The sequence below is a fragment of the Ursus maritimus genome, unplaced genomic scaffold (assembly GCF_017311325.1).
Source record: "Ursus maritimus isolate PB19 unplaced genomic scaffold, ASM1731132v1 scaffold_21, whole genome shotgun sequence".
NCBI classification, from domain to species: domain Eukaryota; kingdom Metazoa; phylum Chordata; class Mammalia; order Carnivora; family Ursidae; genus Ursus; species Ursus maritimus.
In genome coordinates, this window is record NW_024424564.1 from 51,049,466 (window position 1) to 51,074,940 (window position 25,475).

At 57.6% G+C, this 25,475-nt stretch overlaps 2 protein-coding genes across 3 annotated transcripts; one reads left to right on the top strand and one right to left on the bottom strand.

The window, feature by feature from the left end:
• Window positions 1-209: 209 nt before the first annotated feature.
• Window positions 210-8,879, bottom strand: MCAT (malonyl-CoA-acyl carrier protein transacylase). Its single transcript, XM_040637669.1, is given in 5 exon segments — window positions 210-824; window positions 3,861-4,078; window positions 7,002-7,089; window positions 8,462-8,846; window positions 8,848-8,879. Coding segments are annotated over 5 exon segments (1,137 nt in total). The 3' UTR covers window positions 210-410.
• Window positions 8,880-13,695: 4,816 nt separating this feature from the next.
• TSPO (translocator protein) lies at window positions 13,696-23,082 on the top strand. Of its 2 annotated transcripts, none has more exons than XM_040637671.1 (4): window positions 13,696-13,848; window positions 20,134-20,344; window positions 22,003-22,141; window positions 22,652-23,082. In XM_040637671.1, exons 2-4 carry the CDS (start codon window positions 20,163-20,165, stop codon window positions 22,838-22,840), a joined length of 510 nt encoding a protein of 169 aa, XP_040493605.1. In that variant the 5' UTR covers window positions 13,696-13,848; window positions 20,134-20,162; the 3' UTR covers window positions 22,841-23,082. The 2 variants fall into 2 exon arrangements, with proteins under 2 accessions (XP_040493605.1, XP_040493604.1); XM_040637670.1 differs by lacking the exon at window positions 13,696-13,848 and adding an exon at window positions 17,006-17,118.
• The last annotated feature ends 2,393 nt before the right edge of the window (window positions 23,083-25,475 follow it).

The window sequence follows — 25,475 nt, forward strand, 5'->3', positions numbered from 1 at the left end:
GGGTGCGGCGTGACAGGCTGCAGGCCAAGCCTTCCCGGCCCCTAGAACGCACCTGCCGGCCCATTTTACAGAGGTGCCACCAGAGCCCAGAGGTGGGAGGTCTGCCTTGCAGAGCAGGAGGCCTCAGCAAGACTTCCGGCCCGGCTGCGGCTTTCCCCAGCCTCGGAACAGGCCTCGGGAGAAACGGACCTTGGCAGGTAAAGAAATGCTCACTTTTAGTGCTTTTTATGTGGCCTTCGAAGCACTCTGCAAACAACGATGCCGTCCGATCACTGCGAGGAGGAAGCCTAGAGACAGGCGAGGCAGGCCCAGGCCCGCTGCAGCCCCTTCTGGGTCCCCTCCTCCCTCCTAAGGCGCGCCCCCGCCCCCCGGGGCTCCAGGAGACTCCGCTGGGTGGGGGGACGGGCAGTCTAGGTCCCGTCATCCTCCAGCACGTCCACGTGCCTGTAGGACTTCCAGGCCTGCAGGTTACAGCTCTTCAGGATGCTTCCCAGCTGCCTCCCGGGGCCCACTTCAAAAGTTTTGGGGAACTCCGTGCCCCTCCTCCTCTCGTAGATGGCGTGCATCGTCTGCTCCCACTTCACCGGGGAGACCACCTGCTGCACCAGCGCTTTGGGGATGTGTTTCGGATGCGCGTATCTGTTCCCGTCGACGTTGGAGTGGACGGAAACCAGAGGCTTCTTGACATTGACCGACTTGAGGACGTGGGCCAGGGGCTCCAGGGCTGGCTCCATGAGGCGCGTATGGAAGCCACCGCTAACGGGCAGCCTCCTGGTACGTCTGAAGTGATACCTGGAGGCATTCTTCTGGAGGAACTGCAGCGCCTGGAAGGAAAAGGAAGCTTTAGCCCAGGCTATCTTGGGGAAGAAACACTCGGCAGGCGGCCACCACGGGCACCGGTCCTCCGAACAGAAGAGCTGTGGGCACCTCCGCACGCTTCATGCTGCGGACAGCCGCAGGAGAGGCTCCCCTCGCCTTTGTCCCGGTACAAGGCAGTCGCGCATGCGGCGGCCAGGAAGTCGTCCGCGGGGGCTGTGACCATTCCCACAGCCAGCCCGGGCAGGCGACACAGTGGGGCTGAAGGAGATCGAGGCAGGGAAGCGTGGCCCACCCCGCGCCTCATTCACTAGCCTGGGGGCCCCGGGCACATTAGTCTCTCAACTTTGTCATCCAGGAACTGAGCACAGTTTCAGCTGCTTCCCAGGGCTGCTGGGAGCGATCGGGCGGGAGGTGTGAAAGGGTCTGACGACAGGAGAACGCACCGTCGAGCGTCAGGTGTCAATTATAAGCCGGCTACCTTCACAACGTTTAATAAGCCTGTTTTCTTATTACTCCATCACCCTCAAGATACAAATTCCGGAGGCTCCAAGCCTCATTTCTATCAGAACCCCGTCATCTGAGCTTTCTCTAGAGAAGAAAAGAGCTCTGTCTCCCTGAAGCCAAAAGCCTTCCCCTGAAGAGCGTCTCAGCTCATAGGGGGCCTCCCAGGCTACCAGGCCCAATCTTGGAACTGTTTGCAAGCAACATAATTTGCGAATATTTAAAAAACAGTAGATATTCTTAAGAGACCCCAGGCCCTGAGGACACAGCCCGGGACCTGCCACCCTGACGGCCCTCCCTTGGGCTCTGCCGAAGGGCTGGCTTCCTGTGTGCTCAACTGTCTGTCGCCGGTCTCTCTGGCCCGTCTCTGGCCCTGCCACCATCCGAGCTGCGCAGAGGCTGGGCCAGCTGTTCCCTGGAAGACTGAAGTGGAGCCGGGGTCCCAGCAGCTGCCTGACCTTGGCTGATTTTGCCTTACCTCTCCGTGCCTCAGTTTCCGCATCTATAAAAGGGGGCCAACACCGGCTATCGCACAGGTTGTCAAGAACTCTGCTCGGCGCACAAGTGCTATGTGACCGTTAGCAACTGTCTCATATGCCGAGCCCATCCACATACACTGGAAAAACTGCATAACGGGATGGCTATTTGTGCCCCCGAAAGGGTAGGAAGGATTCGTATTTTGGGTCGGACAGCACCGTTGACCTGTCTCTGTGGGCCCTCCGAGCAGGAGGCCAGCACAGCCGGCGCCTCACCATGTCTCTCTGTCCTGCACTGGGAGTCTGTCCGCGTCCCACACAGGCTGCCGCAGCGGCCTGAGCCCCAGCAAGAGCCAAGTGGAGCGGAGCTCAGCACAGCGAGCCAAACTGTGATGGAGGTGGGACCCCGAGCTGTGGGAAGCACTGAGGGGCCGGGCTGCCTGCCACTGCAGCTGGGTCCAGCCTGTCCTGACGCTTCCCATCACCGCCACTCTCCCTCCAGCCCCATCTCGCTGAAGGGCACCCAGGAGCCCCTCTGAACACAAGGCTTTGGACCCTTCCCACCGTGCCTGGCCTATCTGGCCAGGGGCATCCGCGTGGATGGCTACTCGGTGGCACTTCCGATATCATTTCAGCATCTCCAAGTGCTTTCCCCGGAAGGCCTCTGGATTTATCCAGCTCACATCCCAGGCTGGGGCCACAGGAGTCCAGGCCACAGCCTCAGGGCCCAGGAGGCAGAGGCCAAGGGGTTTTCGTCACATCAGTGGTTGCAAAGGGACTCTCCTGCTCAAGGAAGCCCCTGCCCTCACCTGAGCTCTTTGCTTTGGCACCAAAAGTCTAACGCTGGGAATCCGAGAAGTCATCATCCCGTGTACCCAGCTGTCTGGGAGCTGCACAAGGAGATGCCAGCCCTGGTTTGGGGCCCCTCCCCGCCCACTTCTGGGCCATTCCAAGGCTGTTAAGGGGAACGAGCAAGCAGCCCCACGATCAACATGGGGCCGCTGTCACCCATCTTCCCGTCCTGCCAGGACAGTCACAAGACAGACTCTCGCTGGTTCCGAGGAGATTCACACAGACACCTGGCATACCGGCAAGGCCTCATGGGGATGGCAGACTGAACGCAGTCGAGTGGAGGAAGAAGGTTCCAGAATGAGACAGACTGGGGCTCCGTTCTGCCTCCACCATCTCTAAGCACTGGCCTCTCGCTCTGCCTCAGCTTCCTCGTGTGCAAAACATTCATAGGACTGCCTTCTGGGGAACACAGGCTGGCTGCAAGGCCTACAGGACACGGTCGTGTAGACGCTGGCCCTGCAGCTGCAGCCCCTTGTGCGGGATCTGGCGTGGAGCCACTCAGCATCCCGGCGCCAGCCCTCGGTGCCGAGCTGCCCTTTGCCATCAGCGACTCGCTGCCTCCCTGCTGGGGATGCCCTCTTCCCGGCAAACGTACCCTCCGTGCACCGCTCCTGGTGTCCCTCCTCAGGCCTTCTGGCAGCCAGCCTGACCCTCACTGTGCCCCAAACCCGCGGTCACCCGTTCCCAGCTTATCAGTCCACGTACGCTCCTCAGTTATAGGGGAGCTGCTTGAGAAACGTCTAGGGAAGCTGTGAATGGAAGGAAGGACAGAAGGAAAGAAAATGAACTTGGGGCAAAAACAATCCTAAAAGGCCCAACGGGGCGGAGTAACCCAGCAGGAATGGCTTCTCGCTCGCTAAGGAAGCAACCAGATCAAAGCTTGTGAGAACCCCAGAATTTACTACAGGAAGGCCCTGGTGATCATCGGGTCCAACCCCTTTACCTTCCTGGAGGCTAGGTGATTTGCTCAAGGTCCTCGTCTATGCATGGTGGAGTGGCGACAGCATCCCGGCCTCTTGCCTCCCGCTGCAGTGCTCACGCCACCCCCCGCAACCCTGTCACCCTGCCCCCGCTTGCCCTCAAGTACTTCCCAAAGACCATGGCTTGGCAGAGCGCCCATCACACCACCGTGGGCTCCCTAGTGTGGGTGGGACAATTCCAACCTTCTGTACCGGACTGGGGTCTAGAAAGGCTGTTCCCATCAGCACCAACCTCCAGATGTCCTGAGATCACCCTGCAATCAGGAAAGAGGTAGTTGGCCACCTCACACACGGGGTTCTCTATGCCCAAAGTCTTGCAGTGCTCCCGGGCTTCCAAACAGGCGAAGGCGAACTTGGACTGAGGCTGGCCAAGGACAGACAACATGCCGCTGGGGACAGCTTCCGAGGCTTCCTGCATGGCCTCGGCTCGGACTTTCACCGCATACAAACCTATCCAGAGAGAAGCGCATTTGGAAAAATCAGGGCTCGTGATGAAGAGGGGGAAGCCCAGAGCTGAGAGACAAAGCACGAGAGCCACACAGTGTGCTGGAGACACTGATGCTGGTTTCTATCAGTTCTTCCTCTAACTATTACACAGGCCACAGTTCTTCCTCTAACTATTACACAGAGAGGGCAGCACGGGCAGGAGAGAGGTGGGTGCTGTCCTTGCAACTATGCAAATGAAACCACGGAGCTCCCAGCCTGAAAGCTGGCTTCACAGCGTGCTGGAGACACTGATGCTGGTTTCTATCAGTTCTTCCTCTAACTATTACACAGGCCACAGTTCTTCCTCTAACTATTACACAGAGAGGGCAGCACGGGCAGGAGAGAGGTGGGTGCTGTCCTTGCAACTATGCAAATGAAACCACGGAGCTCCCAGCCTGAAAGCTGGCTTGCTGTAGGATGGTGATTCTCAACCAGGGGTGATTTAGCCTCGGGGCCGGGTCTGGGGACACTTTGTGATTGTCCGGGGGGGGGGGGGGGGGGCGTATGCGTGCATGCTACTGACATCCTGTGGGCAGATGTTCCACAGGCTTGCTGTTCCACACCCTACAGTGCACAGCCCCACCTAAAACAAGGTATTGTCTGGCCCAAAATGTCAACAGTGCTGCTGTGAGAAACCCCGGTGCAGGGAGCAGACTCTGAGCTCTGTATACTGTTTGGGGCGAGTCATGATCTTTCGGGTCAAATTTTCAGTTAGTAAAATGAGGATACTACTATCTAATCTGTCTGGATTGTTGTGAAAACTGGGAGTCAGAGTTTCAATAACACAGGATTCTCATAAATCCGGCTTTACCGCCCTTGCTTGCAGCTGGAGAAGCGGGTACGGCAAACGACGGGAAATGCAGAGCTCCCGGTTCGGGGCGGCTCAAGCGCCAGGTGAGAGGGCAGGGCTGTGTCCGGGGCAGGCGGCTCCAATGACCCGATGTAAGAATGGCCGGTGATGACTGGACACCCGTCATCCCGGTCCTGGGTCTGCTCCCTGGGGGAGGGGATGACGGGGCCAAGGAGAGGTTAAGGGACCAGTTCAGTCTTTCTTGGGACCACAGAGAAGGTCCAAAGGGCACACCCTGCACCCTTCCTAACACATCTTCCTTCCCTCAGCACCTCCATACATTTGTACTGGACTGTTGGCCCCTTACATAGGTAGGGAGCAGACTGTGGAAAATACAGTAAGAGCCTGAGGTAGGAAGTAAAGAATCCACGGGGAGGTGGAGAGGGCACGTGGAAGTCCTCCCATGCAGGCGTCAAAGCACTATGCAAAACGTCAGGTGCAAAAGCACAAGGCAGACACAGGCTATAACTCTGCGAATTATGTGCACAGAAAACTATGTGTGTATAAAACAGTTTTATTAGGAGACGTGAATATGTAACATTTTCTATCGTCCACGCTGTAAAGCTGTTTTTTAAAACACTCGAGTAAAAGTCACATCAAATGTAACCAGTTTCAAGTGTGTAGTTCTGTGGTATTTGTTTTTCTCATAATGTTGTGTGACTACCAGCTTGCTCTAGTTTCAGAACTGTCCATCCCACACAGGGGGGCCTGGTGGCACAGTGGTTAAGCGTCTGCCTTCGGCTCAGGGCGTGATCCCGGCGTTGCGGGATCGAGCCCCACGTCAGGCTCCTCTACTATGAGCCTGCTTCTTCCTCTCCCCCTCCCCCTGCTTGTGTTCCCTCTCTCGCTGGCTGTCTCTCTGTCAAATAAATAAATAAAATCTTAAAAAAAAAAAAAATACCCCATACCCACCAAGTCATCGCCCCCCATTTCTCCTTTCCTCTGCCCTCCGCCCCCATAATCCCGGTCTCTCATCTCCGTGCATTTGCCTATTCTGGACATTTCACATAAAAGGGACCACTTCTTCCACTGACCGTGCTTCCGAGGCTTGTCCATGTTGTAGGATCCACATATCCGCACTTAATTCCCCTGTTACGGCTGCAGAAGATTCCATGGCATGGAGAGAGCCCAATTTCTTTATCCACTCACCTGATGAGGGACATCTGGATTGTTTCCATCTTTGGGCAATTTTGAATCGTGCTGTTATGAACGTCCGTGCACAGATTTTTCTGTGTGGATGTTTTCATCTCGTAGGTGTATACCGACAGGCAGAACCATCGGGCCCTACAGTAATTCTATGCATAATGTCTTGAAGAAGTCAAACTGGTTTCCACAGCAGCTGCACCATTTTACGTTCTCACCAGCCCTGTTCCAGCGTCCTATTTGTTCACATTCTTGCCAACACTTATTATTATTTTTAATTTTTAAATTTTTATTTTTTTATTATATATATATTTTTTTAGTTGAAGCTATCCTGGTAGATATAGGGCGGTATCTCAGTGTGGTTTTGATTTACACTAATGATGAGTGACGTTGAACATCTTTTCACGTGCCCGTCGACCATTTCTATATATCTTTGTTAGAGAAAGGTCTGTTCACACCCTTTGCCCATATTTAGCTATAAGCAAAACAGTTTAACTGGTTTCACCGTGAGCAAAAATCTTAAGAGAAACCGATATGATCAAGACCAAACATTCATTTACTCTTTTTCATTCCATGACTATCTGTTGGCCATCTATCACGTGACAGGCACTGGTGGTGTGGGCGTGGACTGAGAGCACCCAGGACAGCTCGGGGGACGGTCAAGCAAGCAGAGTTCAGGAGCTTACAAAAAGAAAGACAATCCCTAATGAACCCTTCAGACTTAAAGGGGAATCAAGGTTAAGTCTGGTCATCGGGTTCCAATGTCATTCTCATCCATGTGCTCCCTTCTTTATCACCCGAGTGGCTCCAGAACGACTTTGGGCCGTGTCCTTGGTCCCCAGTGAGCCCAGCAAGAGAACACCCCGGCACAAAACCAAACCCCTTCCTGTGTACCTTCAGAAAATTCCATGGCTCCAGCAAACACTAGGGCTGCAAATTCTCCCACACTGAATCCGGCAGCAGCAACACAGTTCTCAATAACCTGTGGTGACAGACGCGGGACATGAGGCCAAGGTCTCAGGAGGGGTTCGGTCAGGGGCTCTGCACCTGAGAGCTGGCCGGGTGTCCAGAGGCTCAAACAACCAGAGCCACTGGCCTGGTGCTCTGGCTTGAAGAGGACATACAGTGGCCCTGACAAGCCCTGAACCAGCCCTTTTACTGACGAGGAACTTTCCTGGCAAGTTAAAGCCTGCGGGCTGGCTCTGTGGTAGCGCTGTGACTCCAACCCAGGGCTCTGGATTCTCCTGCCTCTGCCCTGAGATGCCTCTCCGGCCCAGGGAGCTACGCAGAGAAGAGCATGACTCCGAGTCACAGAGGGCTGGATTTGCTTCTTAGCTTGGGAGAGTTCCCTAACTTCTCTGAGCCTCATTCGTCCCATCTGTGGGATGGGGAAAGGGCAGGACCTACCTCACAGGGCTCCACCAAGATAATGTCTCTAAAGTGCTTCAGCACAGACCTAGATAAGGGCTCCATGAATGCTCCGACCTCCACTCAACAGGACCCCTTCACTAACTCCCGCTAAGTGCCTGAGTCTCCTCGCCTCATCCGCAAAGTAACTGTATTTACCTCACGAGGTTGCGGTGAGACTGGAGTACAGGGTTCAAAGCAGTAGCTTCACATTTACTGTTTGACATTATCAAATGTTAACAGCAATCAATCCACACCTTCAAGCGAAGTGATATTCTCACACATCGTCTTCTTAATGACCCCTCATTTAAGGTCGAAGTTCAATCCTTTTAAAATCATTTAGTAACTAACACATGGCTAAGGATCACTTAAAATCCTAGACGGGCATTAAGGAGGGCACCTGCTGGAATGAGCACCAGGTGTTATATACAACCGAAGAATCACTGAACTCTACCTAGTAAACTAATAATACGCTACATGTTAGTTAATTGAATTTAAATTTAAAAAAAGTAAAAAGAAACACACACAAAATAAATAAAAATTTAAAAATCGCAGCCCAGGCTCAGTAGGTGGAACATGCGACTCTTGATCTGGGGGTCTTGAGTTTGAGCCCCATGTTGGGTGTAGAGAAGAGTAAAAATAATAACCTTTTAAAAATAAAATAAAATCGCAGTCCAGCCCTGACTCCGCAACCCCTTCCCCTGCTGTTTTCCGTTCTATAACACCGTATTTAACATACTATGGCATCGACACAGTGTATTTATTCTTCTTCACGCCCCGCCCCCCGAACATGCAGGCTTCCCTAGAACCGTGTCCCCAGCGCCTAGAGCAGGGGGAACTCGGTAAGACTCTGCCCAGCGCGTCAGACGTGGAGCGCTCGGGCCTGGCGCGGGGGAGCCCGGGCACAGCCCATCCTCCCCGGCGGGCCGCGGGGCGTCGGGCCTCACCGCGGGCTGCAGGTGATGCAGCTTCTCCACGGCGGCCAGCGAAGCCACGAAGACGGCGGGCTGGCAGTGCGCGGTGCGGTCCAGGGCCTCCTGCGGCCCGTGCAGGCTCAGCTCCAGCAGGTCGTAGCCCAGCACGCTGCGGGCGGCGGCGTAGAGCTCGCGGACGCGCGGGTAGCGGAGCAGCCCCCGGCCCATGCCCACCACCTGGCTGCCCTGGCCCGGGAAGAGCAGCACGGAGCACTGGCCCGGCGGACGCCGCGCCGCCGCCTCCCGCGGAACTTCCTCCGCGGCTGTGGCGTCTCGCAGCAGCTCCGCCACGTCCACGGCGCGCGGCGGCGGCAGCGGCAAGTCCGAGGCGCCGCGGCGGCAGCCCGCGACGCACCCCGGCCCACGCGGCCCGGGCCACCCGCACGTTCATGGTGAGGCCACTGCCCGGCGCACGTTACCGGGGCGACCGGGGCTGGGCGGCGGCGGCGGCGCGGCACGGCGCGGTCCCTGACGCATTTCCCGCCGGGCGGGCCGCGGCACCCGGGGGCGGAAAGAAAGGTTCCGCGCGTACGAGTTCCGCCCCGGCTCCAAGAGTCCGCGCGGCTGCGCGCTGGGGGCCTGCAGGGACCCAGGCGCTCCGGGAAACCCGCGCAGGAGCGAGTAAAAAGTGCACCGCACGCAGTCCTCCCACTGTGCGGCGAACGCAATGTCATACTTACTCTTTCTACCTCGCCTGGGAAGGGGGTTGAGACGCTTCCACGTTGTTTCTTCTGTTTGATTTCTCAGCAGCGTCTTTCACAATCTTTCCTGTAAACCGAACAGGCACACACAGAAGCACCGACTCGTCTCTGCCCCATTGAACAAAGCCCTGGATACTTTTCAGACATGAGCTTCTATAATTCTTCACAACGACGCTATGATGGCTAGGTGCTGTTACCCTCTGTCCTTGGTCAAAGGCTCAGACTTGAGTGACAGGTGGTTAGAGACAGGGGATCAGAGATGGGGGTTACAGGCTTCTCACAGTGGGGTGAGGCAGGGTCAGGGAGAGTCTAACTCTGACCTCACCTCCCCTTGCCCTCGGCTCCTCTCTCATTTCCTGCCAGCCTCTTCTACGGGGCCGGGGTACAGACACCCCCCTCCCCACTCCTCATAATGAGAAAAATCTAGGTGGAATTACATCATTAAATCTACTTCAGTGAGTTTGTCCTAAGAATCAAATGAGCGAAGCCCTAACTCGCAGAACATCCAGGGCAGCCTTGCTTTCGACAAGGAAAAAGTGGGGAAAAGCCCTATGTTCGACGAGAAGACATTTGTTAAATGGGTTCTGGCAAATCTATACAACTCTGTGGTCATCAAAGATAAGGAGGTTTTTCGGGGCGCCTGGGTGGCTCAGTCGTTAAGTGTCTGCCTGTGGCTCAGGGCGTGATCCTGGAGTCCTGGGACCCCACATCAGGCTCCTCTGCTATGAGTCTGCTTCTTCCTCTCCCACTCCCCCTGCTTGTGTTCCCTCTCTCGCTGGCTGTCTCTCTCTCTCTCTGTCAAATAAATAAATAAATAAATAAATAAATAAAATCTTTAAAAAAACAAAAGATAAGGAGATTTTTCAGGTTAAGACATGAACAGAGCACACACTGCCTCCAGAAAGCCGATAAATCCACAGGAAGGGAATTTTACAAAGATCTAAATCCACAAGGACAGGGAGAACAGGAAAGAAAAGAACCCCGAAAGCTGAAAAGCAGGAAGACCAGTATTACCTGACTTAGCCGACTCCAGACAGCCAAATTCCTCTGGACGGTGGGGAAAGCTGACCAATCCTCATTTACACAAGAGTCTCCTCGAAAGCTTAGGAACTGGCAGCACTAGCTGCTTCTAGATGGAAGGGTGAAGGAAGGTTACAATAAAGAGGACTATTTGAAGGTATCTTTGAAGAACAGATCTTTAGACCCCTCTCTCTAGGCACTGAGTGGTGCCCCTCCCTCATTCTGGCAAACATCTGGGCTTTAGCTCTGGAAAGGGCTGGACATGCCAGGTACTTTGCTGAAACAGCTGGATACCGAATGCTGAATGTGGGGACCTCCGCAGGTGCTCTTCCCCACTAAGCTCCCAGAAACCCAGAGCTAGACCCTTACCCTCCACGCAAGGGGCTGAAGGACCTTGGGGAATCTGACCAGTCCAAGAGGAAATCTGAAAGACACTGACAGTCCAGGAAGTTCCCAGACAACTGGCCCCCCAAGTTCCAACTCTCAGTGATGTTAACCAAGTACCATCCGTAGACTTACTTTCCTCCCTCCTTCTAATCATGAGCAGCCAGCCCAAAATTCCCGAGCAGCTGAGGAAAACCTCTTACAAACAGAAAAAAACAAAACAAAACAAAAAACCCACTTACATGGGATTCAGAGGCTATGAGAAGAGAAGAAAATAATTGTTTAAAGAGACAGTCGAGAGGTAAGAGAAGATGCTGTATGCATGAAAAATGAACAGAAAGCTGTATTTAAAAAGAACATTTAGAAAAAAAATAAGAATCCCTTGGAAATTAAAAATACTAAGGCAGTGGGACACCTGGGTGGCTCAGTCAGTTAAGTGTCTGCCTTCAGCTCAGGTCGTGATCCCGGGGTCCTGGGATAGAGCCCTGCATCGGGCTCCCTGCTCGGTGAGCCTGCTTCTCCCTCTCCCTCTGCCCCTCCCCTGCTTGTGTGCTCTCTCTCTCAAGTAAATAAATAAATAAATAAATAAATCCTAAAAAACAAAACTCTGAAGGAAAGCAAGGTCATGTTTAACTCACAAGTCAAGTTAGAGGTGACCTTGAGGTAAACGAAGAAATCAGAGAGAATATCAGGTGGTCCCTGGGCCACTGGGGATCTTCTGTTCCTTAACCTGGGGGGTGGACACTCAGGTGTCTTTTCATTATTATTTTAAAGTGTACACAGAATTTTATATACATTTCTGCTTGTATGGAGCATTTCACAGTTCAGAAAACCAAGGTGGACAAATGTTTGTTACTGTAGAAAGAGGTGTCTGATTTCCTGCAAGGGGAAGAAAAATGATAAAACCATTTGTAGTGTGAAGGCGGTCTTGTAAAGGAAGGAGTGACACGCTCAGAAAAAGTCGTGCAAACACTCACTGAAGTGTTGACAGTGTTTTGCTGTAGGCGATGGAAGAGTAGGCGGCTTTATTTTTTTCCTCTGTGTCTTCCAATTCCTTTGCAATAAATGTGGATTACTCATGTAATAAAGTAAACACAGAAATAAAATACAAGGATATACTGTACTTGAGTCACACTTGGAACTGGGAAGCTGAATGACACCCCGGTTAAGAGTGCGGATCCTGGGGGGCGCCTGGATGGGAATCCTGATGCCATCGCTGACCAGCTAGCTGTGTGACCTCGGGATGTTCCTTCACCTCTCTGAGCCTGTGAGGTGGGGTTAGTCCCCTGGGGCTTGGGAGGGTGTTTCCATGCCTCCTTTCTGGATCGACTTGAGCTCAGAGGTGGGCTGTGCGTGTGTTGAATCCTCTAGGGCTCGGCCCAGCGCTGGCCACCCTCGGGTGCCCAATATACATGCCAAATGCCCAACAGAATGTCCGTGCTTGGTGCTGTGGCGTTAAGCCACTGCCCACTCAGAATGAGGGTGGCACAGACTTGGGGTTCTGGAAGAGCTTGCTGGCATGACACTGGAGAGCAGTCAGACTCGGACACGTGGAGAGGCCCAGGGTGAGGGTGGGCGGGGGCGGTGCCCTAGACAGGGGCACAGAGGTGGGAAAGGGTGGGGTGCTCAGCTCGACCCCAGTTTGGCCGGGCCTCCAGGGCCAGGGAAAAGGCTGGGACTGGATCCTAAGCAGTGGGAGCCTCGGAGGGTTCTCAGCACAGGAGGGGAGCGGAAGGAACAAGCAGGCAGCTGGGGGCCAGCTAGGGGCTGCGGCAGCTGCTCAGAGGGGGGACAGTGAGTGTTGCCTAGGCTCAGGAAGGGTCCGTGGGGTTGGCAGGAGGGAGAAAGAAGTAAGCTCCCAGGCCCAGCAGGCTCCGTGTTTGCGTCTCTGCATCTGCACACGGACCTCCAGTGTGAATCCCTCCGGCAGCAACTGGCCCCTGAGCCGTGGGGCTGTGGGAGCTTCAGGAGGCCAGGGGGCCTTGTGTGTTCGTTCTCGGTCCCTCCCTTGGGCCCTGGCATGCAGCAGATATCTGGGGGCAGAAATTTCCCTGAGCTCCATGTGTAGTAGGGGTGAGGCTGGAGGGAAGCTGCCTTGGCTCCTCCCCACCTGTCTTCCGGGGGAGGTGAGCGTGATGCTTGGCCAGGCCACAGGCCCCTCCTTAGAGGAAGCTGGTGAGGGCTGGCCGCTTGCTGGGAGGTGTGGCCGGACCGATTTCATCAAGACGGGCAGGCGCTGTGCCTGGGGCCACAACACTTTGAGGGACCCAGGGAGATGTTTTAATTTCTTTTAAAATCAGAAGAAAAAGAAACAAGCCAGCCTGGATTATACTTGTCTTTATATCAAAGCAGTCGAAAGAGGAAGGGACTCGCAAAGGCCACCATGGCAGGGCCTAAGTATTCGGAGGCTGCCCCAGAGACTCCAAGCTGCTGCGGCTGGGGACAAGAAGCTGTAGTTCACGTGGTCTTCCAAGGACCAATTTGGGCCACTTTGGCTCCTGCAGGCTGAGGGACCCTGCCTGGCCAAGTCAACCCAAGGTGGCCAGGACAGGCCCTGGGCTGCAGGAACAAAGCAGATGAGGTGAGGTGTCCAAGGCCTGGGGCCGGACACCCCGTGCTCATCAGGGGGCATCTGGCAAACTGGAGGCCTCCTCTGGGCCGTGGGGGTTGCAGTCTCCACTCAGTAAGCGCCAAGGGTCTGCAGGGCGCCCTGCCTGCATTACCCTGTGGCATCCTCGTTAGTCCCGTGATGTGCCCATTTTACAGATGAGGAGATGGAGGCAGAGAGAACCAGTCAGAAAGCGTCTGAGCCAGGACTCAGAGTCTGGCCTGCCTCGCTCCCGGGGTACCAGTTAAAGGGACAAGGGTGCTCCTCCGGCAATGGGGGCCCCGGGCTACCGTGTGGGAGGGTGTTCAGGGCTTTGCTATCAGGCGTCGTAATTTCCCTCTCTGAGGTCTGTTCCTGTTGCCCCATTTCACAAACGGTTAAGGTGAGGCTCAAGAAGAGAAGCGACCTGCCAGCGACACAGCCGGGACGGTGGCCACGGGAAGCATCGGGGTCGACAGAGCCGCCAGCAGGCGGGTGAGAAAGAGGCAGCGGCGAGGAGGCGAGGACTGAGCTCTCTGGCGGCCGTGGCCTCCAGCCAAGCCGGGCGGGGCCGGGGCCGGGCGGGGCCTCGCGGCCGGGGCGGGTCGGGGACCTGGGCCGCCACCTCGCGCCGCGCAGTCCCTTCCCGGAGCGCGTCCTCGTCGCTGGTGAGTGGGGACCGGGCGCCGAGGGGGCAGCGGGAGGGGCGACCTCGCGCCGGTGCGACCCCCGACAGCGCCCTCCCGCCGGCGCGGGGCCCGAGGGCAAACTGAGTCAGGAGGGGGCAGGCCGGAGCTGTAGGGCGGGGACCTCCGGGGGGGTGACCGGGGGACAGCACCAGGGGGCTCGGCTACCGGGGCGGCGGGCTGCCGGGGCCCTGACCTGGGCGGTCAGGGCTCCTGTGCTGCGGGATTGCAGCCGCGAGCGGGAGTTCCGGGGGGGGGGGGTGGACTGGAGCAATCCGGCTCCGCTCCGCCCCCGCCCCGCCCCTCCTCCGATCCTCCGCGCCCCGCCCCTCCACTCGCTGCTGGCGGGAAGCGGAGCCACCGGGAGGGACCCGACCCTCCCGGCTCCCGCCCATTCCGCAGATGAGCAAGCCGGAAGGCGGTGGGGGTAGGGGGAGGGCGGGAGTGGCTGAGCGGGGTACCTAGAGGATCACGAAATGCCCTGGAGACCTCCCTTGAGACTGTCCGTTTCTAGGCGGGGGAACCCAGACTACCTGGGGAGGTTATTTGCATACGGCCAGTTAAGGCCCCAGAGGGTCTTAGAACCCGGTCCCCAAATTCCCAGTTCCGTGCTCAGGTGCGCTGTCTCCTGGACAGGGTCCTGGTGTGGCAGAAGATCGCCTGGGACCTGCCTGTCCGTTGCTCCTCCTGCAGAGAAGCTTGGAGCGCGGCGGTAGGGGTGGTGGGGCTTCCAGCTGTAAACACACTGCAGGGTTCTGGGGTCCACCCTGCTGGCCGGGCCTGGCCTGGGAGCCTGTCTGGCTGCAGCCAGAGTGCGGCGGGACCCGGTACCAGCCGCGTGCTCTACAGTGGATGGCAGGGGGCTGGGCTGGGGCCTCCCCTGGGGACAGTGGACTGGGGCTGATCCAAAAGGGTCATGGGGCTAGGAGAGGGTGCCAGAGGGTACAAGAGGGTACAAGAGGGGTGCCAGGGTGCCTGGCACACAGCAGGCCGTTGACCAAAAGACTTAGCTGGCAGAAACGGACCTTGAGCCTCTGGTGCCTCTGTGGGGTGAAGTGGGGAGCCCTGCAGGGCAGCAGGGGCGGATGTCTGCTTCTTGGGGTGAGGGTGTTTGTCTACTGCCTTGAAGGGACCCGAGGAGCAAGTGCGGGGGGATAGCAAGCCTCTTCTTGGGGCAGAGGGCCTCTTCTGTTTCCTGATGGCTGCACAGCACAGCCAAAGGGAGGTTCAGAGGGGATCCTTTGAACTGAGGGACACTGAGGCTCACCCAGGAGCCCGTGTCCAGGGTCACATAGTGAGAGCGGTGGAGCCAGGGTTTGAACCAGTGTGGCCGCAGGCCCTGCTCCGTCCACTGGCCCCCCGGTGTCCGTGACTGGTAGTGGGCTGGATCAGCCAGAAGCTGTTGACCGTGGCTTGCTCAGGGGTGGGGTGAGGGGCCTGCGATCCGAGGGAGGGGGCCTCCTTTTTACTCTATACACTTCAGCGTTTTCATTATTTTGTTTTGGAATCTGTGTTTCTTTTATTTGTACTTTCTTTTACTCCTTTCTGATTGTGCAAGTCATGCCTGAATATGCTCTTTGTGTTTAAAAAAGGGGTCATTCTCCGCAGAGCACATTCCCCCTGGTCACTCCCAGCCCCACCCGGTCCCAGACCTCCTGGTTACCAGCTGGATACGGATCCTTCCTGACCTGTTGGCGGTCGGTAGTACTGGATACCTGCATAAGGAAAAAGATTCACAGAGGTCCTAATGGGGAGGATTAGCTGTGAGTCACTTTAAAAAAGAAAGGAGCCTTAACCCCAGTCCCTGGATGGCGGGTGGTTTGAGTGAGAGATAAGGCCTGGGAGGGCTGGGTATGGGTACAGCTGGCGAGGGGGAGAGACTCAGAGAAACTCTCTGATCTGTGTCTGGGGGGCAGTTTCTGCCACCTTCTACAGGGAGGCCTCAGGGAACAGGTGGGTCCCCCCCAGAGACTCAACTAGCTGAGCCCCCACTTCACAGATGCAGACAGAGAGGCCTGGGAGATGAGATTGTAGGGCCAGAAATGGGTCTGGAGTCTCGGTGGGGACCAGGAGTGAAGCTACTTAAGGACAGGAGATCCTGAGTCCCACCTTTGGGGGGACAGGGAGGATTCAGATCCCGTAACGGCTGCCCCTGGCTAAGAAAGGGTCTAATGCCCTGTGGGCCTGGGACACTGGGGCTGGGGTTGGAGGGAGTGAGCCTGTTGGCCCTGAGAGAATCTTCGGACACTGGGCAGCAGGCGCGACTGTTGAGGTAGGGTGGGAGCCCCCTCGGCCCTCTGGGCTGGCCCTTAAGTGCCATGCTGGGACGAGAAGGAGGCTGAAAGAAGGAGGTGACCCAGGTATCGAGGTAAGTGGCCTCATGGCCCCTCCCAAGCTGAGGCCAGCAGACTCCCCGCTCAGGGGTTGGGGTGCTCTGGGACTCCCTGTGCCTCAGTTTCCTTATCTGGACGGTGGGAATAGTAATGTCCACCATGGAGGCCCGGACGGTGTGGTCGTCGTCCCTGCAGCCGCTGTGAAGAGAAAGTGAAGTATCAGCGTCAGGTTGAGGCACCAAGCTCCACTGCTCATTCCCCGGAGGCCTAGAACCTTCTCCTGACCCCAGGTCCTGAGCCCTCTGCTTTGGCCCTTCTCGGCCTCTGTTTTGGAAGTGCTCCTCTGTGAGTGGCCCCAGGCCCAAGGGTGGAGCCGTCTGTGAAGCCTTTTGCCCCACTTAGCATCCAGTGCCTGACTGGCTGAAGTCTTTCAGCCTTGGGTCTATGCCACGAGGCCACTTCTTTCCCCAGAAGAAAGGGGTGAGTGGCCCCGACACTGACAGCGACAGCCCCTTGCTTGTCTGGTCCTCACTGGAGCCTCCCCATGACCCCTTGAAGCCGGCAGGACAGGTTATACCCGCCTGATGTAAGGGAAACTGAGGCCCAGAGAGGAGCTTTGGTCTGGGATTACAGAGCAATTGGAGGCAAGCCCACATTTGGATTCTTTTTTTTTTTTTTTTAAGATTTTATTTATTTATTTGACAGAGATAGAGACAGCCAGCAAGAGAGGGAACAGAAGCAGGGGGAGTGGGAGAGGAAGAAGCAGGCTCCCAGCAGAGGAGCCTGATGTGGGGCTCGATCCCAGGACTCTGGGATCATGCCCTGGGCCGAAGGCAGACGCCCAACGACTGAGCCACCCAGGCGCCCCCCCCCCCCATTTGGATTCGTAGTCACTGTCTGATGTTGATGGAAGTAAAGGGTATGTGGTGGCTTCACTCTTCTACCTGCGTCCCAAGTCCTTTCCCAATCATGGGTGCTCCCTGACCTTCCCCAGCCCTCCCTGGGACCCCATCCCAGAGCACATCGCTCTCAGGCCTGCCTGGGCTAGCCCAGCCGAGCCCAGTTGAGTGTGACTCAGCCTGGTGGGTCCCCCGGTCGGGTGATTCAGGAGCTGGGCCGTCCCCCAGAGGCCACAGGAAGCTCCCTTTCTGGGCTCTCTCTCTGTGAGGCATCTGGCGTTTCTGTGTCTGATCTTCGAGCTGGGCAGACTCTCCGATCCCCGAGGTCCAGCAAAACATTAAACACAGCCAGGCTCTGGGAGGGGCAGCGGGAGTGGGGGCAGGAACACGGGGCTCAGACCCTACTCTGTCACTGAGGCCTTAGGGAAGCCATCACCCTCTTGTGGGCCGTGGGTTGTACAGCAGGGGGCTTGGTGGATGGGCTCCAGGGCCCCCTTGGCTGGCCCCGTGGGCAAGTCCTGTGTGGCATTTCCTGGGCACGGGCTGGGTGCTGTGGCAGGGGACCATGAGGACCCCAGAACCTTGCGGAGAAGTATGGGCAGGTGGTGCAAGGTGAGTGATTCTCAGGAACATGCTGACAGAAGCCAGGCCCCAAAGGCCACGTATTGTAAGATTCCCTTTACATGGAATGTAATGTCCAGAAAAGATAAATCCACAGAGACAGAGGGCAGATTGCTGGTTACGGGGGAGGGGGGGGGACGGGACAAGGCGTGACTGCAGGGGGCACGGGCGTGCATTCGGGGTGATGAGAGTGTTTTAGAACTTGATATGGATGGTGATGGCGAGACATTGGAAGTGTACTAAACGTCACTGGAGGGTACACTCTAAATGGTTAATTCTATGTCAATAGAATTTTACCTCGATTAAAAAAAAATGTAGAAAAAAACCTTGGGGACAGGAGCCCCTGAGAGTCTCAGAGCAGGAGTGATGTGGTGGGAGTGGGAGGCTTGGAGGGCCTTGGGGGCTGGTGCAGCGGGGGCTGGGGCTGGGGTCAGGGCACAAGTAAGGGACAGTGCAAACTGTTCTCCAAACCGGGATACTTCTTTTTTTATGTTCTATTCTGAACTAATTTTAGACTTACAGAAAAGGTACAAAAGTAGTAGAGAGAGTCCCCGCGTAGCCTTCCCCCAGCTGGGGGGTCACTGTGGTGTGGCGCTCGCCACCACAGCCCCCTGGAGTCCCACCAGCTTTCCCGCAAACTGTCGAGGCGACCCCAGAACCCCGTCCGGAACCCGCATTGCGTTTGGCTGTTCTCGTCTCCAGAGTCTCCTGTGCTTGGTGACATTTCCCTGTCTCTCCTTGTCTCCCGTGAGCTTGGCACCTTTGAAGAGTGCTGGAGTGCCAGTCAGTTGTCTTGTAGAATGTTCTAGCCCCCGAGGTTGGCTGGCGTTTTCTCATGGTTAGGCTGGGGTTTTGCGTTTTGGGCGAGAATACCACAGCAAGTGTGTCCACCTCTGCGGATCTTCCCGGGGGCTCGTGATGCCCGCGGGTCTTGTACTGCGGCGTTCACCTTGAGCGCCTTCAGAGGGTGAGGGGGGCCGTCGGTTTGAAACAAAGTGGGTATAAAGTGGGACCGTTCTGTGTCATGGGAGAAGGCACAAAGGGTCACACTGAGGAGACTCGAGGTCTGGCCCAGTTCCGTGCCTGACCCCCAGCCCCTCCCCTCAGCTTCTGGGCCTCAGTTTCCCTGTCTGCATGTGAGGGTCAGGACGGCGTGAAGGCCTCCCACCTGCCCAGGGGAGGCCTAGGGCACTGACCACAGCGCCTGTGGTGGCCCAAACACTGTCACTTTACCGTGGATCCGACATATTTATTAGGCAGGCTGGGCAGGGCTGCGTTCCCCGTGGCACAGAGAGAAAGCAGCTGAGGAGGCCCGAGCCCGCCCAGGTGATGCGCTGGTGAGCCCAGCAGGGCGGCCAGTCCCAGGGCTCAGTGTCCAGGGCTGCATCCAGCTGGCAGGAGCGCAGGGCCCGCGTCCTCTCGACTGTGGTGAGACAGACCGTCCCGCTCAGCCGGGACAGTTCTGTGCACCCCAGAAGCCCAGCCCGCGGGGTGGCAGCAGGCCTGACACAGGGATCTTCCCTGCCCTGAGCCCTGCCAGGCTCTCAGGGTGGCCGAGGGGCCCTCCCTAGCCTTGAACTCTTGCTAACTCCTGTTCTTTCCCACCTACCCCCTCCGTGAGCCCAGGCATCAGGGTGGGAGCAGCTTTTTGACTGGGCAAAGCCTGGCCCCGGAGCGCTGTGTGACTCCAGGCAGGCCGCTTTCCCTCTCTGACACAAAGGGAAGAGGTGATTTGAGGGTGGGCCTGCAGGGTGGTGGTAAAATACCTGTGTACCTGGATACTCCCCCACTGGGCTGGGCGCAGGTAGGCAGTGTTGCTATCCCCTTCTACAGAGGGGGAAACTGAGGCCCAGAGAGTTGAAGTGAATTGCCTGAGGTCACAGCCTGAGGTCACAGTGAGTTAGTGGGGAGCCAGGATTTGAGCCAAGCTCTGTGTGGTATCAGTCACTGAATGAATGAATGAATGAATGAACGAACGAACGGCGAGAGAGGGAATGAGAAGTACGAGAGGGCGGGTGCAGGCCTCTCACAGCGCCGGGCTGTCAGTCGGCCTGGGGAGGAAGGGCCGGGAACCCGTCTGCGTGGAGGGGACATAAACTGGCCTTGAATCAGAGGAGGGGTCACTTGACAGGAGACCCAGGGTGAGGGTGAGAGAGAGGACAGGACGCTGGCAGCTGGGGCAGGAGCTGCAGTGGGACCAGCTGTGGGGGCAGGGGTGCCCAGAGGCTCCTGCCAGTCCGGGCAGCCTTCTAGGGGGTCGCGGGAGTTGTTGGGTGGAAATGTGCTCCCTGGAGCCATTGCACTGGGCTGGCAGGGGCTGCGGGGTGAACCCAGCCCCTCCCTGCCCAGTGCTGGGGGAGCCTCGCCCCAGTTCTGGAGTGCCTGCCCCACCCCACCCCTGTCTTCTCTTGCAGAACTTTCCAGAGCAGCAGCTGCAGCAGGAATGGCGCCGCCTTGGGTGCCCGCCCTGGGCTTCACCCTGGTGCCCAGTGTGGGGGGCTTCCTGGGCTCGTACTATGTCCGCGGGGAGGGCCTCCGCTGGTATGCCAGCCTGCAGAAGCCCACGTGGCACCCGCCCCGCTGGACGCTGGGCCCCATCTGGGGCACCCTCTACTCGGCCATGGGGTAGGTGGGCCGGGCCATCCTCCCCCTTTCGAGGCCCGAGGGCAGAGCGTGTCCTCCACATGCTCCTGGGGCCGCAGGCGTTTCCTGGCTGGCATGGTCTCCTCCAGGGCCCCCGGGGAGGGGCGGGCTGGATGGCGCAGCCTCCCGCTGGCACCCTGGCTGTTTTCGCAACTCCAGGGGAGGGTGGGGGGTGGGCTCAGTGTGTCAAGTTCAGACCTGGGCAGCTTCCAAGACAGATAGTGTCAGCAACAGTAACAATTCTTGTAGCTACCACTTGTTGAGCACCTGCTCAGGGCCGGGGTCTGGGTTAATTTTCAAGACCACCCACTTGACAAGGGACGTCCTGCAGGAAACCCTGTGACTACACCCCTAAAATTGCCGGGGAGTAAAGGAAGAGCTGGACAGGGGAGGGTATCCCCTGGTGGCTTCATTGGGAACTGCATCTAGCCGATGAGGCCAGCTCCCTGCCCTCCTGGAATGTTCCCCGCATCCTGGGTCTATGCCAGCCCAGTACAGGGTGGGGCTGCAGATGCCAGGCGCCCAGAGAGCAGGTAGCAAAGCCAGGCTGGATGCCCTGGGGTTCTGATGGGAATAAGTCCGCACAACCTGGGTGTCTCGTGGGCACCACCCCCAGCCAGTCCCGGGCTCCTGGCTCTTCCTGCGTCCTGCTTTCTCCTCCCCAGTCCCGGCCCAGGCACCACTGTTTCTACCTTACCTTGCTTCAGCCTCCAGGCCTCCCCACTTCCTCTTGGCTTTCCTCCACCAGCAAGATCCTGATATAGCCCAGATGTGACCCTGTTCTCTCTTTCGTGGGACCCTGCAGAGGCTCCCTGTGACCCTGATAAGGTCAAATCTCTCACCGAGTAAAGAGTTTGGACTCTGGCCCTGGCTACCTGGGTGCAAATCTTGCCTTTACCGACTTGTTGCCTGCCAAGAGATCTTAGTCGCTTTGCCGTTCTGCGTCTCAGTTTCCCCACCTGTAACATAGGGGTGATGGTACTGCCCACCTCGAGGCAGTATCATGGAATGAGTTATGCTTGGAAAGAGCCAGAGCATTGCCTGGATGTGGAAGTGCTGGGGGACACTCGCTGTTCCTGTTAGTGGTGTTACTGCTGCCCTCGTGGTTCTAAGAACCATCCTTGACCAGGTGCCCATCTGCCTCCTCAGCCTCACCTCTCTGCTGCCCCCCAGACCTCACCCTCCAGGCCCACAGGCCGATTCAAGGGTTCACACCTGCCCCTAAGCGTTTGCAGATGCTTGTTTTCTCCTGCTAGCAAACTCCTACTCGCCCTCTGAGACCCAGCCAAAATGTCCTGTCCTCTGCACAGGCACCCCTGGCTCGTTTAGGGGCCTCTTTCTCCCTCATATGCTTTCCTCCCCAAACGCTGATGATAATAACGGTAGATATTCACTGAGTGTCCCACGTGCCAGCTGGGGACCTGAGCACTGCCAGGATGTTAACTCAAATCCCCACAGCAATCCTGGGAGCAATGAAGGCCCAGGGAAGTCAAGCAACTTCCCTGAGGTCACAGAACAGTCATGGCAGAGCATGCCTCGGCTGCCACTGTGTCGTCCCATAGGTGAGTGTGGCTCCCTGCCCTGCAGGGTGCTTTTGGTCTCTTCCCTGCTGCTGCCCTGACTGGTGGCCTCTGTTTCAGGTATGGCTCCTACATGGTCTGGAAAGAGCTGGGGGGCTTTTCGGAGGAGGCTGTGGTGCCTCTGGGTCTCTATGCCGGGCAGCTGGCCTTGAACTGGGCATGGCCTCCCCTCTTCTTTGGCAGCCGACAAATGGGTTGGGTAAGTGTGGCTTTGGCCAGTCTTCTTGTCCCTGGAGATGGCCCGTGGAGGAGCGGCCCTTCCTTGGGGGGCACAGGGCATCACATCCTAGATGGGGTGGGGGATCTAAAGACCCGGGGGTGGGGATGGTGCACGATTCGTGGTCGGCATGTCTCAGAAGCTTTTAGGGGACCAGCGGCCTCCCGTGGAGCCCTGAGCTGCTTCTCCGATGAAGGCAGCTTGTGGGGTTCTGACGGAACCAGACGGGCTCGCTGGCTTGGTTGAGGGGACATCGTATAGGAAGACATTACATGCATTCCTCACACGGCTCGGATCAGCCAGGGGTGACTGTTCCCATTTTACAGAGGGGAAACTGAGGCAGAGAATGAGGGAGGGACTTGACGGGGTCACCTGGGGGTGGAGCAGAGTAATCCCTCGAGCGCACCCCGTGAATGGCCAGCTGGGACGCCCACCCGGTGAGTATGAGGCACCTCAGGCCTCCCTGTCCTCCCCGTCCCTGTGTCTCTGCAGGCGCTGGTGGACCTCCTGCTGACGGGCGGGCTGGCAGGAGCGACGGCCGTGGCCTGGCACGGGGTGAGCCCGCCGGCCGCCCGCCTGCTCTACCCGTACCTGGCCTGGCTGGCCTTCGCCGCCGCACTCAACTACTGTGTGTGGCGGGACAACCAAGGCTGGCGCGGTGGCCGTCGGCTCGCCGAGTGAAAGCGCCCCGTCCCCTGAGGACCCCAGCTGCTGCCGATCAGGTGTTGCCCGCGGTGGTGGCCCTTATACTTCGTGGCCGCCTGGCCTGCGGGTCTGTTCGGGGCTCAGCCCCGGTCGCCACCAGCTTCCGAAGTGCCCCCGGCCGAGCCTCTCTCCAGAAACAGCGTCCTGCGCTTTCCGCACTGCTCTGAGCGTGCTCTTAGAACACGAAGGTTAGAAGCCAAATAAAGTGTTTAACCTCCTGGCAGTGGCCTTTTTACTTGGGGGGGACCCCTGGCTGTGGGGAGGGAGGAGAGCTCATCCTACTGCTGGAATCTGACCGGCCTGAACCCCCCGGATGAGGCTGGACCAGGTCAGCGCTTACCTGGACTTCTCGGGTCCCTCCCAAGACCCTCTAAGAGGAGGCGGCCTTCCCTGGGCTGGTTCGGCCCGGAGCCCCCACCCTGGCTATGCTGCGCTTAGACTGGCACGCAGCAGGCCCGGGCCTCGGTCCTGTCCACTCTCTCAGCCTCCAGGAAGCTAAGCGCGGGGTGTGGGCCCTCAGCTGGCCTCAGCCAGGATGGGGCTGGGCCCAGAGCTGGGGACACTGCCCGACCTGCCCCTTGGGGGCTGGGACTCATGCCAGCCTCACTCCACCGGGGGCAGCCCCATAACCCCCACATCAGCAGTAAGGCCCGTGTCCCAGTCCCGGAGACCACAGCCCCTCGCTGGCCCGGCCTGACGAGGTTAGGAGTCACCCCCAGCTTCGAACTGGGTTCTCCAGGTCCTCTGCCGGCAGCGGCAGAGGGGAAGCTGGCAGAGGCCTCTCCTACAGGCAGGGTCCTGCTGGGATGACACCTCTGCTCCAGCTCAGAGCTGTGCCCTCTGTGCATCGCTGCGCCCCTGAGCGCCTGGGACCTGCGGGCCTTTGCGGCTTGTTTTGTTTTGGGGCAAGTGTTGTGTTTCGCTGTCGTTTGGGCAGGGGGGTGTTCTGCAGGACCCAGTTACAAGGCTAGGAAAGCTCGGGGAGAGGCAGCTGACTGCGTTCGGCCCAGAGAGGGGGCGGCTCTCTCCCAGGGGCCCTCACCTCTGCTGGACACCCGGCAGATTCCGCTCTGCGGGAAGCCGTGAGCACCCGGCCAGCTCCTCGTGCCATTCCCTGATCTCACCAGGGCAGAGGGCTCAGGTGGGGGACTCTTTGAGCATCCTTTTAATTATTTCTGAAGTTCTCCAAGATGGTCCGGCGGGGGGGGGGGCTGAAGTGTCATCACAGGGCCCCATGGGCCTCCCAGATGTGCTCTACTTGGCACTTAAGTGTGCCTGAGATTTCTGGAATCCTTTCAGTGATGCTCACGCAGGCTATTTTTTTGTTCCATTCGCTCGTGAATTTGTTCATCTCTAGCAATAGCCCACATCCTCCCAGCCACACGACACGCACGGCCACAAACATGGCCAGAAAAACGGAGACACATGTACTTTGCCGCTGTGTTTGCTGGCTTTCTGGCGATGCTCCCGCTCACCCCCGTTCTTCCTGAGTAGACTGCGTTCTCCCCTTTTCTCAGCTTTGACATCCACTAGGAACGTCAGGCTTCTGACAACGTCCACGTTGGTTTAACAGGAAAATCCACGCCTCACGATGCCCGGTCCTTCTGGTCTGTGCTCCTTCCCGGAGCTGCTTCGTGCTGTTGAAATCTTAAATCTGGGCGTTTGCTCCCCTCCGTAGCTCACTGGCCACGAAGGATGCAAGACAAGGTCGCTCACACAGCCCAGGGGGCTCGGCCGGCCAGCCATCGGCAGGGAGGCGTGTGCCGAGCACTTGATGTTGTCATCGGCCGCTGCGGGTCTCTGGTGCCTCTCCGGGAAGAGCAGCCACGTCTGGTGGTGTCTATGTGGCCACGGTTCATCACCGAGGATCCTTCTAGATTTTACCATCGGCATCTCAAGCTTTACCTTTTGGATTTCTTTTGTGTGGTTCTGTAGAACTTCGGTACAATTAATACTGTGGCTGTGACTCCAGACGTCCAACTCCTACAAATTCTGCACTTTGAGGAATTCTCAACACAGGGGCACCTGGGTGGCTTGGTCTGTTGGGCGTCTGCCTTCGGCTCAGGGCATGATCTCGGGGTCCTGGGATCGAGCCCCGCATGGGGCTACCTGCTCAGCAGGGAGTCTGCTTCTCCCTCTCCCTCTGTCCTTCCTCCCCACGCTCACGCACTCTCTCAGATAGTCTTTAAAAAAAATTCTCAACACAAAGTGACTCCAGTGAAGATAGTACCAGAAAGTAGTTGTTTCAGGGATAAGAACCGTCTCCACTGCAAGTGGTCTGGTCTTCAAGGACGGTGGGGGCTCTGCCTGATGCCCTTCCTTGGGGGTTGTCTGATTTCCACTAATCAGAGATGCAAGGACATCTAGAGTTGGGGAAAAGCCCGTTTATAATTAAGGAGAGCCTGGATCATGTGGTCCTCTGACCGCAGCCATGCCTGCTGAGTATCCTGGGTAATCGGGTTTCAGGTGAACTGGGAATGAGCAGGCCCACTATCCCTGTTAGGTGTCTGGAAGACTACCCTGGTGTGAGTGCCTGTCCAGAGTGGCACAGGAGGTCCCTTGCAGGGCATGCCCCACAGCATGTTGCGGGGCCTCTGCCCAACACCAGGGG

Bases quoted from the DNA above. Each gene is read 5' to 3' on its own strand.
- TSPO (XM_040637670.1), top strand. The intron at 20,345-22,002 runs GTAGGTGGGCCG...CCTCTGTTTCAG, and splicing joins ACCCTCTACTCGGCCATGGG to GTATGGCTCCTACATGGTCT. The intron at 22,142-22,651 runs GTAAGTGTGGCT...GTGTCTCTGCAG, and splicing joins GCAGCCGACAAATGGGTTGG to GCGCTGGTGGACCTCCTGCT.